This window comes from Neopelma chrysocephalum, unplaced genomic scaffold (assembly GCF_003984885.1).
Source record: "Neopelma chrysocephalum unplaced genomic scaffold, ASM398488v2 Primary Assembly neopelma1_26, whole genome shotgun sequence".
In the NCBI taxonomy this organism is placed as follows: Eukaryota; Metazoa; Chordata; class Aves; order Passeriformes; family Pipridae; genus Neopelma; species Neopelma chrysocephalum.
The window spans coordinates 19,698,129-19,709,198 of record NW_020897695.1 but is presented as its reverse complement, the minus strand read 5'-3'; the positions used below and the strand labels follow the sequence as shown (position 1 = coordinate 19,709,198).

Here is an 11,070-nt window from a genome sequence, read left to right as displayed (position 1 = left end):
GTCGTTGTTTGGTTTTCGTTTTTTGCCATCCCTGCATTGCACAGCATTTGTTTCAGGCATATCCACAGAATCAGTTAGGTTGGAAAATGCCTCTGAGATCATCGAGTCCAACCTATGACGGAATATATCCATGTCAACTAGACCATGGCTCTGAGTGCCACGTCCAGCCTTTCCTAAAACACCTCCAGGGACGGTGACTTGCAGCCCATTCCAATGTCTAACCACTCTTTCTATGAAGAAATCCCCCCCAATGCCCAACCTAAACGTTCCCTGGTGCAGCTTAAGACTACGTCCTCTCTCCTGTCGCTTGTTGCCTGGGAGAACAACATTGGTACTTTCTTCCCTTTATTTCCGGCTACGAGGTTCTTGGATCCCAAGGCTACAACCGCATGGAAAGCAAATGTATCGTCAGAGACCCTCAGAGGAGTCCCGGAAACCGGAAGAAAAAAACCAAACCAAACCAAAACAAAACACGACCAACCCCCCACCCTCACAATCCTCCCTTTTCCCCTCAAAACCCACCCCCGCCGCCGGAAAGGCGCGCAGCTCCGCGCGCGGCGCGGTGACGTCACAGCCCCGCCTCCGCTGCTGTGTGCGACGTGTCCCTGGGCCGGCGGCGCGGGCGGTGAGGGCGAGGGGCATTTAGGGGGGATTCCGGGCGTCCTCCCGCCCGGGGAGGCGGGCACGAGGAGTCGGGCAGCAGGGCCACTGAGCCCCAGGAGGGCGCCGGGACCGAGGCCGAGGCCGGAGGTGGCGGGGGAGCTGCGGCGGGCAGGGCCGGCCTCGGCCGCAGCGTGGGGGGAGGGGATGCGCTGGGAGAGGCGGGAGGGTCCGGCATCTTATGAGATATCGGGGGTCCGTGCGAGTTCATGCCAGCGGATCCCCCCAGGCGGGGGTCCTGCGCGGGTGGCAGTGCTGGCACTTGTTTGCTGTGAGAATGAGACGCGGCCACAGCGTTCCCCCGGTGCAGCTTTGGGCTGGGGGCGCTTCTTGAAACCGGCGACTTCTGCCTGTTCAGACACCTTCAGCGGTGTTTTCTGAAACGCGGCGTAGGACATAAGCTGAGAGGAAAATCTGATGGAGCTGTTGTTTTCTGTGCCGAAAGGCATCATTTTTCCTATTTTTTTTTTCAGTCAGAAGTAGGCCCTCATGTTTGTTTACTGATACAGTCTCTTCATTTTCTGCAAAGTGGAGGTATCCACTTAGGTTGGAATATGAAATTTTAAGTTATCTTAAGTCTTTACAAATTTTGTAGGTAACTGCTATTTCTGTAATTAAAAAATTCTGTTTTGCAGTATATATATGTGCAACCATCAATGCTAAATGCATTCACCTTTGCAGGTAATCATGGATCAGGTAATGCAATTTGTGGAACCCAGCCGTCAGTTTGTGAAAGACTCCATACGACTTGTTAAAAGATGCACCAAGCCTGACAGGAAAGGTAAAGCACACAATAAACCAGAACCCAATATTTATTTCATCTTATATCTTACCACGTGTCTTTCCATATGTCACTTCTGTTGATTAATTTGCTGTGAATGTTTCTCATCTGCCAGTATGAGATTTAAACTTGAGCAGTTGTCTAAATGTTAAAGGATTTATGGTTCTGGATGTAATAAACTTGGATGTGTTCTTTTCTGGTACATACATAGATGTGTGAGTGGAAGTAAAACTCACATTATGAAACAGGCTAAGTAGCTGAAATTAGCCATTTTGAGACAGGCAAGCAATGCTTTTCATGTATTAAGTAAACTGATCTGAAAAGAACTTGTGCGCACTTTGAAGTGACAAATGAAGCAGTCAGATGTGACTGATTGCAGTCAGCTTGGAGGAAATTCTAGTGGAAAAGACTTTATTTTAGGAGACTTGAATGGAGCCAGAATTGCTTTTTGTAGTGCCCATTCAGTGCTCCACAGTTGTCAGACACTGCCTAATTGGGACGGGAATAATTCTGTTGTTGGGAGTATAGAAGAGGAGGTTTTGGACTTTCTCAAAGGCATTAGAGAGAAGCTATAAGTGTAACCAGAATGCAACTGATCATCCTTAATGTTAATATTTACAGTGCTTTATTCATGTGCTAAGAATGAACAATTCTATGACTCTAAGTTTACTGGCATCTTTTGAGATCAGTAGGGAACTTCATTCATGATCAGACTGGCAGGTTTGTTGACCTTCTTAGTCCACTTCATGGTTGCTGTCTTAAAATAATTGAAAATATTGCAAGTACTCAATTTTTGTGGGGACTTAACGTGCTGTCCTTCTGTGACAGACATAAATGGAGCTTTTATATTTTTGATACTGTATTGGGGATTATTTTCAGGGCTTGTAGGGTTGTAAAGGAAAGATAATGGAAAAAATGTTTCATGAATTGCCATGGATTGTGGATATTTCTGATTTTGCTACTTAAAAAAATTGTGATTGGCCATTCTTTGTGGAAAGCAGCACCTTCTCTCTTAAAATTATCATCTGTCTTCTGAAAAAGTGGATTTGTTTCTCAGGATCACTGCAGTGACTATTTCCAGAACAATTTCCTGTGTTACCATTATTCTCTAAAGAAATACCTCTCCTGTGGTCACTGCAATGCACATCTATATGCCAGTACATGGGGCTTCTTAGACAAATTTTTTTTGGTTTTGTTTTTGCAGAGTTCCAGAAGATTGCCATGGCAACAGCAATAGGCTTTGCAATAATGGGATTTATTGGTTTCTTTGTCAAATTGATCCATATCCCAATCAACAATATAATTGTGTAAGTAAATATGACCTTCAAATTCACTAAATTTTTACCTGTTCATTTTTAAACAGAGGATGTCAGGATCCATGTTGCTTTAGTGTCTGCATTTCACATGTTAGTGTCATATGTAACAGGAGTTACTTGATTCAAAGAACTTAATCAGCAAGTAGGTTGTTAATTTAGCATGCTGCAAAATATTAGATCTGTAGATCTTCATTTTTTTTTCTGAGTATTCTGCTTCAAAAGTGAACTTCAGATATTTTCATTTCCAGTTCCTCAGTGTGTGTTTGACTGTAGAACATTTACTTTATTTGGATCTTATAGTCTCACAATTTCCAGTTTATAATCTGGGTATCCAAAGTAAACAGATGGTAAGGTAGAGAAAACTGAGTGGGTGTCCTGCAGGATGACAGAGCACAGAACAAAATTGGTCTTGTTTCATTTACTCACTGCTAGATGTGTTTGAAACTTTGTTTTATGTGTAACTGTATTCTGTAAAATCCCTTTTGGAATGAATGTTGCAGCAGAAAAATCTTGACCCTTAAGTTGACTGGCACCATGGTACTGACCCATTAACACTACCAGTTAAAACTCCTCTTATTATTCAGAGCTGATGTAATGCCCTTTCTAGCACTGGAAGAGGTTAAGTACTATTCTTCGACCATGATGTGTGGCTTGCTTATACCTGTAAGAGTGGTCCTGCAGGCAAGGAGAAGTGTTTGAAAATAGGAGATAACCTGCAATGGTAGTAAAGGTTGTCCTAGCAATGCAGTGGTGGGAGGATAAATTAGACTTCAGGTGGGATCACTTGATTAGCTGAAACTGATTACTTTGTTCTCTCGACAGAGGTGGCTGAATATTCATCATGAAGAAGAAGAAGACAGTTGTGACACCTGCTGCAAAGATTTCACAGCTTTAATTTGCTTGATATTAAACAAGCTCAGTTTGGGTTTTCAAACACTGTTGTCACCTTATTTGTCTTTTAAAGTGTATGTGATCATACCTGTCTATATTATTCTTTTTTAGTAGTAGTGCCTTTTGTTTGTTTTGTTACATCTTTTAACCGTAGTAGAATCATTCAGGTAGGAAGGAAGCTTGGGAGGTCTCTAGTCCAATGTCCTGCTCCTCGCTGGGTCAGTGTTGCGTTCTGACAAGATTGCTTTAAGCTTTGTTCAGTGAGATATTGGAAGCCTCCAAGGATGACAACTGTATGACCTCTCTTCAGGAGCTGTTTACTAAGTGGTAAATTAAGCATAGGAACAGCATTGTTCCAGCAAAAGCAGACAGCAAGAAAACAGCATTCCTGTATCCTTTCAGGTGGTAATTTAAAAGTCTTATCAACTGAAATTCTTGTCACTAATTTCTAGAATCACCATCATTATCACTAATTCCTTTCTGCATTTGGAAGTCCTGCTAGGTTATATTATGTACTTGACTGGAAAAATCCTCCACCAAATGAAGAACTTGCATGGCCAGTCCTTATTCCGATGGCATAATTAAAAAAGCCAAACTTAGTTGGTTACTGAGATGTACCATTTGAGGATAATTTAGTTCTCAGAGATGCTATGCAGTCCTTCTGCAAATCTGCAACTTCCTCACACTGTTGGATAGGATATACAACCATTTTGGATACTCTTCTGCACACAGAATTATAAAGGGCTCTGCATGTTGACCTGGAAGTTTTTATTATTAAATGAGTGAACATTTTGATTTTAAGAACTAAGGCAGCAAAAACTAGAAGGTGCAATGCTATTCCTCCTCAGATTGAGATTAAGAAATTTATTTCACTCCGGAAAGCTTATTGTAAGCATTTAGTCTTTGCAGAAGCTACAGTGGTACTTCTATTACAGATTTTAGAAGCACCTAATGCTTGGAAATCTGATACTGATATTACAGGAAAACTGAAGCTTTTTCAGTACACAAACTTGTTTCCTAAGTAGAAAAGTTCAACTATTATTCTTCTTGAGAAATCTTCACCAGCAGCTACATATGTTACAAACCAGGACAGAAAAATGAGATTAACTAATCCCAGTGCTATCACCTTGTAATACAGTGACACTATGTGCAACTGGGTACTGTATTTTCTTTTGGCAAAAAGGGGAAAAATAGTTCGGTATTGCAATAAAATACTTTGCAAAAGTAGTCTGGACTAACCAGATAAGCAGTAGTAGTTTCTTTACATTCATTTTTGTTTGTGACTGTACTGGGTGGCTGCTCATGTGTCTTCTGCTTAGGTAGTGTGAGGTACCAGAATGAAGTACTCTATTATTGCAAGTAATTTCGATTGGATCTCAAGTAACTTTTATTTCAGACTTGTTTTCCATTTGATACATAAAATCAATACCTGCTTATATTTTTTGGAACAGCTTTACTGTCTTAATTCAGTGAAATTTTGCAGTAATTGGAGTTGTGTTGGATCAGAAAAGGCAGCTGTAGCTGATCTTATCTTTTGATAGCCATTGTCCACAGCAAAGGTTTGTCTGTCTCGATAGTCACAGTCCCAGAGCCATCATAGGTGTTGGAAGTACTGACGAGTGTTCCAAACTTCAGCACCTGGTTAGCTGTGAAAAAGAAATAAGAGACTTAGTGTTACTCTTCAACAGTAAATGCATATCAGTGCATTTGTTTCAAAAGATGGCTGCTCCCACAAAGAACGAAAAAATTGCTGAATAAATCTAACCCAGATAAACATAATTAAAATACCTATGTTAAATGTTAATTAGAAGGCTTCTGTGAAGATTTTTGATGACCTGTAGTGGGAATAAATTTATACTTAATCCCCAAATTAACATTTTGATTTTGTAGCAGATTATTACAAAAGCAGTATGTCAGATATTCCCCAGAGTTTCACATTTGGAAATTTGTACTTCATTAGCATCAGCTCAAGTACCAGTGCTAGAAGAGGTATTTAAAGTAAGACAAGGCAGAGGATCTTATTGTACTTCCAAATTTGGGATTTGCTTTAGCTCAGCAACAAACCAATAATCTTTTAAAACATGAACAGTTCTAGAGCAAAGGCTAGCAGTTAAAAGGGGTATTATTTAAGAACTTTGAATCAAGTGACTTGCATGTTTTCTTCTATTGCATGCCTAGTGAGGTAGGTGTCTGTGTACATTAGAAGCCACATGGCATTACTCTTAACAATACCAAAACGTGCAGTTTTTGTCTTTAATTTCTTCCCTTTTTGAGACAGCATTGCTTGCATTTTGCAAACATATCAACTTCCGCAACGGTACTCTATACCTAGTCAGTTCTGTTAGTCCTTGCTTATAGAAAAGTTCATAGTAAGAACTCTTAGTCTCCTTTGCTTTAGCCTGTAAAACAAGCCAAATGACAGCTCTTACTCACTGGCAGCACAGAGGTAGATTTCCATGGAGGATACAAGGAGAGCTGCAGCAGAGGAGAATTATTCTGGAAGATCAGCAAGTCTGTGCGGCCTAACAGAATTGCCAAATTGTGCATTAATACTGAAGGAAAAATCCTCTGGGTTTGCTATTGAGTGACCCACTGCAAATTGAGATCTCCCAGTGATCGAAAGGTGTGCAGAGCAATTTAGTAAACTCTTATTTTGTGATTTGTGCAGGAGACACATTTTCCCATGTTGGATATCAACACAGGCTGTAGTACACTTGGGTGTAGTGCATGATTACAATGCATGTTACACGTCTATCTGTTGTTGGAAGCTGCACAGGAGGAACGGATCTTGTCAGGCTGTATGGCTTTAAAATAAGGGACAGTCTGACAAAAGCCAGGACATGTGGTTCAGTATTTCTTCTGCCAAATATGTGCTTGCTGCTACTTATTCCTACTCCTACGCTTGTTATTAGCTTGAAATGAAATGAACTGAAGAGAAGGTTTCAGCTGCTAGCTCTGTTTGTTGGAACAAGAGTAACACCCAAGTTTCAGTACTACTGCAAATGGAAGAGTCTTGCCATTTGAATTTCTCAGGAGCTGGGAGCATAACTGCAATGCAGTGCAGAAATTCAGCAAAGAGAGCAAAAGAAAAGTACCACTGTATTTGATCAATTGCGTACCTAAAATAAAGGTGCTAGATTCTATCAGTGTGCTTTTGGACACACAATAGCACCGGGGAAGCTTCTAGACAAATGCCAAGATCAATGAGTTCTGGTGTTTGCCTTTGGAAGACACACAGCAGAGGCCACTGGGGTCTTGCCAGAAGTTGATGTGCTAGAACTGCATTGCCAGAGAACCTAGATTTTACCGTTCATGGGAAAAAAAGTCATTTAATGATGAGGTAACACATGGGTAGAGTTCCCTGTGTAAAAATACTCCCAAAATAGTGTTAAGTTATGAATGCTGCCAGTCAGTTTTAAGTAGGAAAGAACCATAAATAATTTAAAATAATTATTGACACACAAATTACCCATTTTTGGTTACTATATGTTGAAGCTTGAAGGGAGTGGGGAGGAAGAACTTTGTGGATCAACTGCTGTATAAACCCACTCATTTAGTATCATTTATTGCTTCTTGCTCAAGAGTCAGAATAATACTTAATGTTTCACAGCTTTGCATATGAAATAATGGCTCTGTAGAAGGCAAGAATTAACAACAACATGGCAGCTTAATGAAACACAATCTAAAGCTGTATTTCTTCATGCATAAAATTAAGTGAAAATGAGAGCATTTTTTTTCTTTAAATAGAAAATTCTTGCCCGCTAGATGGAGCCTTTTATCTTTATCAGGTTTTCTTCTCACAAGGATCACAGTTTGAAATGCTGGAGTGAAAAAATGCAAAAACTATAAAACAGTACTGGTGATTCACGTGGGTCAGATGGACCACAACCAGCTAACATTTCCACTAACATAATTAAAAATGCATGCTTTCCATTCAGTAAATGAACAGTAATTAATGTGAAGAACTAGGTTTGAGCCAGTAAAGGAAATAAAGAGGATGTACATACATACTGCTGCTAGGCAAACGTCCTGCTGTGTGTGAAGTTTACAAGGTCAAAGAAGTGGGAAGTTTTATCAGTTCATACCTGATCCATTCCTTTTTTTAAATGAATTTCAGTTATATTTGTTAAGTCCTAGCAAGAGCTTATGCCTTGGGAAAAAGCCCTATTACAACACCCATTCTTGCTCTTGAGATTATTTCTCATGAAATGCATTCCAAAGAAAAACACTTTTTTGTTTTCTAATATTTAGCATTTATAGTTTTGCTGGGTAGCAAACCCAATTTTAATAAAGGATTTCACATTTTGATTTAAAAAATTATCTAAATCTCAAAAACTTGGGAACTCTAGAATTTTCTAATTAAAAGAAATCTTATTTTGGATCACTGAAAATTTTCTTTTAGACAAATACTAGTCTCTTGTTTTTCATGAGAACTTTTAAGAACTCATTTGGATAAACCCATAAGTGATTTATTAAAAACAACCCCCCCACACCTGCTTCCAGCACTGTTAGAAGTTTTGCTTAGTGCTTTGGTTCCATTCAGACTGTGTTTATTGATAATAGACTGTTGATGAGAAAAATACCCAGCTCCTCCATTGTAGCTATATAGTGTTTCACATTACTCTCCACCAGTCCAGCATAGACTTCAATATTAAAAGCAAATGCTGTTCCTGCCTTTATTTTTGGGGAAAAAAACTCCAAACAAACAACTACAGCAAAAAAACCCAACAACCCAACACAATCAGAGACAGCTTTTTGTGGTGTGCCCTATCAGTAATGACTTTCTGATAGATTGCAACATACCATTAATTCAGATCGAAACATGGGCATAGAGAGGACTTTTATTTTGATGAGGTAGTGGAGGAATGTTTTTCTAGCAGTTTTTGTTTTGTTTTTCAGGTGTTTGAATCTGCTAGTGTTTGAGAATGTTGGAAATAATTTAGAGAAGAAATTTGAGGGCATGTAGGTAAGCTTCCCAAAGGAGCATAATCACAAAGATCACTATTCTTTTGCTGACCAGGTTATATGACTAAAGAGGAAAACTAACCCTGAGACTGCCAATTTCCACGATTTTAATGTTCATATTTTGATTTTTTTAAAATATGCAAATCTAAGGATGCCATGTGGACAATGTCAATCTAAGAATTAATGTTAATTTAAGAATTGATGACTTAAGGTTGCAAGAACAACATTTGGAAATGTTAACAAAATGCACCTATAAGTAGTCCAGATATATAAATAATCAAACAAAAAACCCAAACCTGAATTTTTTTTTCGAAATCTTATCATATTTATACCTCTACCACAGTTGGGAGTTATTTTTGAGTTGATGGTACCATAAATGAGACCTAAGCCTTGCTTGCAATCCTTGTGCTGACAGCTTTCAGCCTGGAAACTGAGAAATAGTGTGGACTAATAAATAGATTGGGAGACATCATATTGGGTGCTGCAGAAACACTAACTCACACTATCAGGTAATCTCTTAATAATTCTATTCATGATCTAGTAGATTTATAAACATTATTTCTATAACTTCATTGTACTATTTAGGAGATAGATATATATATATTCATACACACACAGGGCTTGAGGGAGGCATATTCAGAGAAAAACTTCATCATAAACTTGTCATATATAGCAAAAGCAAATCATGTCAGGTTCTTATCGTTACCACAAATGACTTAGAACAAAACAATATCATGATAAGCATAATACTGTGATACTTATACTATGCTTCCTTTTCTCAACTAGGTGTTTCAATACTTCCTGAAATATGTAAAGTCACACCTTGCTGGTTTCCACCACCGAAAATAGAAATAAGGAAAGGAATACAAGCAGATTGCCAATTCTGGCATGGATGTTTGGAATATTAAAATAATTAATTATTAATTAAAAGCCATATTATAGTGAATGTAATCCTCTTCCCCCTAGGCAAATGCTTCATCAAAATGATAGAAAATAAAGATCAATAAGCTGAAACACAAGCTAAAGTGAAATATTGAATCACCATTTGGTATCCTGTTACAGTTTATCTGGAGAGGATTTCCCTGAAGTTCTGTGTTAGGAGCAAAAATCTGCATTTAAATGGAGATACATTAGTAATGCATGAGATAGTACTTTGCAGGTCACCCTGTGTCTGCAGAACAGCAGCATTAATTTTGCTATTTAAAAATAAAAGAACCCAAGTAGTTTGTGGACTGATTTTCCTTTCATTCCTCCTAGTTTTACACTTGTGGTTTAGACTGACTTTACTGGAGTTAATCTTGATTTACGCTGATGGATACAAAGGAAAAATTGGGTCCTTGATCTCTCTGCAGTGGGAACTGCAAAACTGGAAGTTGCAAATAACAGTAATTTACAATAAAACATGGACTATTTTCAATATTGATGCAACAGAAGTACCATAAAGGCTTGCTGAGTCTGCTGGGAGGAAACAGGCTAGCCTGTTACTGCACTGATCCCCTCAAGGCCAAGGGGAGTTTTGAATAAGCAGAAAATTGCATTGGGTAATTTTTATAACTATTGTAGCTTTTGGTACCTGGCTTTGTAGCACAAAACAAGGGTTTTGCAATCTCAATGTATTCATACAAGCAGGCTTATGAAAGCATTGAGAGGATATGGGGTGAAGGGGGTCCAGCAGGCAGGGCCAGGTGGCTATTCGACCAGTTCAGATGCTGGCAAAGACTCTTGGCAGGGGCTCCACAGCACAGGCTGCCTGGCCTCACATCGGTGGGAATTCAGGAGGTGACAACAAAAGCACTGGCTGTCAAGGCTTCAAAATTTCGTTTAAAAAGAGGAAAAATATGTTAACAGGACTGTGTATTCTACCCTAGATAGAAACCACCCATATTGGGTGAGCTTTCAGAAATGCAAATGGATGTCAGAAGTTTTCAAATTTATTTCCAGCACGCATTTTTTTCCAACTTTGTAATCACGGTGGTACTGTAACAACAGCTCTAACTCTTCCTGTCACATCACCTGCTTGGTGGCAATTTAAAATGATAAGATGATAAAAATGATGCTAAGAATCAGAGTTCTTTCTACATTTAGGTCTCTGCTGCTTCTACTGCTTCACCAAGATCAACGAAAATCATTAACTGCAGGGAGTTTCTACAGCTATTAGCAGGGTTTTAGCACGTTACTAACAAGATGTGCTTCAGTGTTTGTTCAGGATCACTTTGGCCTCTTAACTTAATTAAAGTGACCTGGAAAGTAAGACAAGGAAACAGTATATACTGTTTTCAGTAGTGTCTTTCCAGTCGAGATATGATAAAGCTGTACCAATACTACACTAGAAGTGATTTAGGAAAAAGAGTAAGTCAGGGAAATAGCTGTCTGGAAGACTGTTTCACTAAGCTAAAGGGAAAGCCAGGCTATGAAGTAATTATAAGAGTTGAGTTTAGCCAGTAAGAAGTAAGATGT

General features: G+C 39.0%; 2 protein-coding genes across 9 annotated transcripts in view; one reads left to right on the top strand and one right to left on the bottom strand.

Annotated features, from left to right (window-relative positions):
• The first annotated feature begins 556 nt into the window (after nucleotides 1-556).
• SEC61G (Sec61 translocon gamma subunit) lies at nucleotides 557-3,761 on the top strand. Of its 4 annotated transcripts, none has more exons than XM_027675798.1 (4): nucleotides 557-625; nucleotides 1,342-1,441; nucleotides 2,646-2,748; nucleotides 3,580-3,761. In XM_027675798.1, exons 2-4 carry the CDS (start codon nucleotides 1,348-1,350, stop codon nucleotides 3,587-3,589), a joined length of 207 nt encoding a protein of 68 aa, XP_027531599.1. In that variant the 5' UTR covers nucleotides 557-625; nucleotides 1,342-1,347; the 3' UTR covers nucleotides 3,590-3,761. The 4 variants fall into 4 exon arrangements, with proteins under 4 accessions (XP_027531599.1, XP_027531602.1, XP_027531601.1 ...); XM_027675801.1 differs by having other exon boundaries at nucleotides 585-608; XM_027675800.1 differs by lacking the exon at nucleotides 557-625 and adding an exon at nucleotides 946-1,255.
• A 1,254-nt stretch (nucleotides 3,762-5,015) lies between these two features.
• The window catches only part of TPK1 (thiamin pyrophosphokinase 1), a 311,065-nt gene continuing 305,010 nt past the window's right edge, over nucleotides 5,016-11,070 (bottom strand). For 4 of the 5 annotated variants that reach the window (XM_027675796.1, XM_027675793.1, XM_027675792.1 and 1 more), the window contains one exon: nucleotides 5,016-5,294. In XM_027675796.1, coding sequence (XP_027531597.1) covers nucleotides 5,176-5,294 — 119 coding nt within the window. In that variant the 3' untranslated portion in view covers nucleotides 5,016-5,175. Of the gene's footprint in view, nucleotides 5,295-5,440; nucleotides 5,484-11,070 lie in introns of all 5 variants that reach the window. The other variant, XM_027675794.1, reaches the window with a different exon arrangement.

Excerpts from the sequence above, each read along its gene's own strand:
- SEC61G (XM_027675797.1), top strand. The coding sequence starts at position 1,324 with ATGCATTCACCTTTGCAGGTAATCATGGATCAGGTAATGCAATTTGTG. Across the intron at positions 1,442-2,645 it reads CACCAAGCCTGACAGGAAAG|AGTTCCAGAAGATTGCCATG; the intron begins GTAAAGCACACA and ends TTGTTTTTGCAG.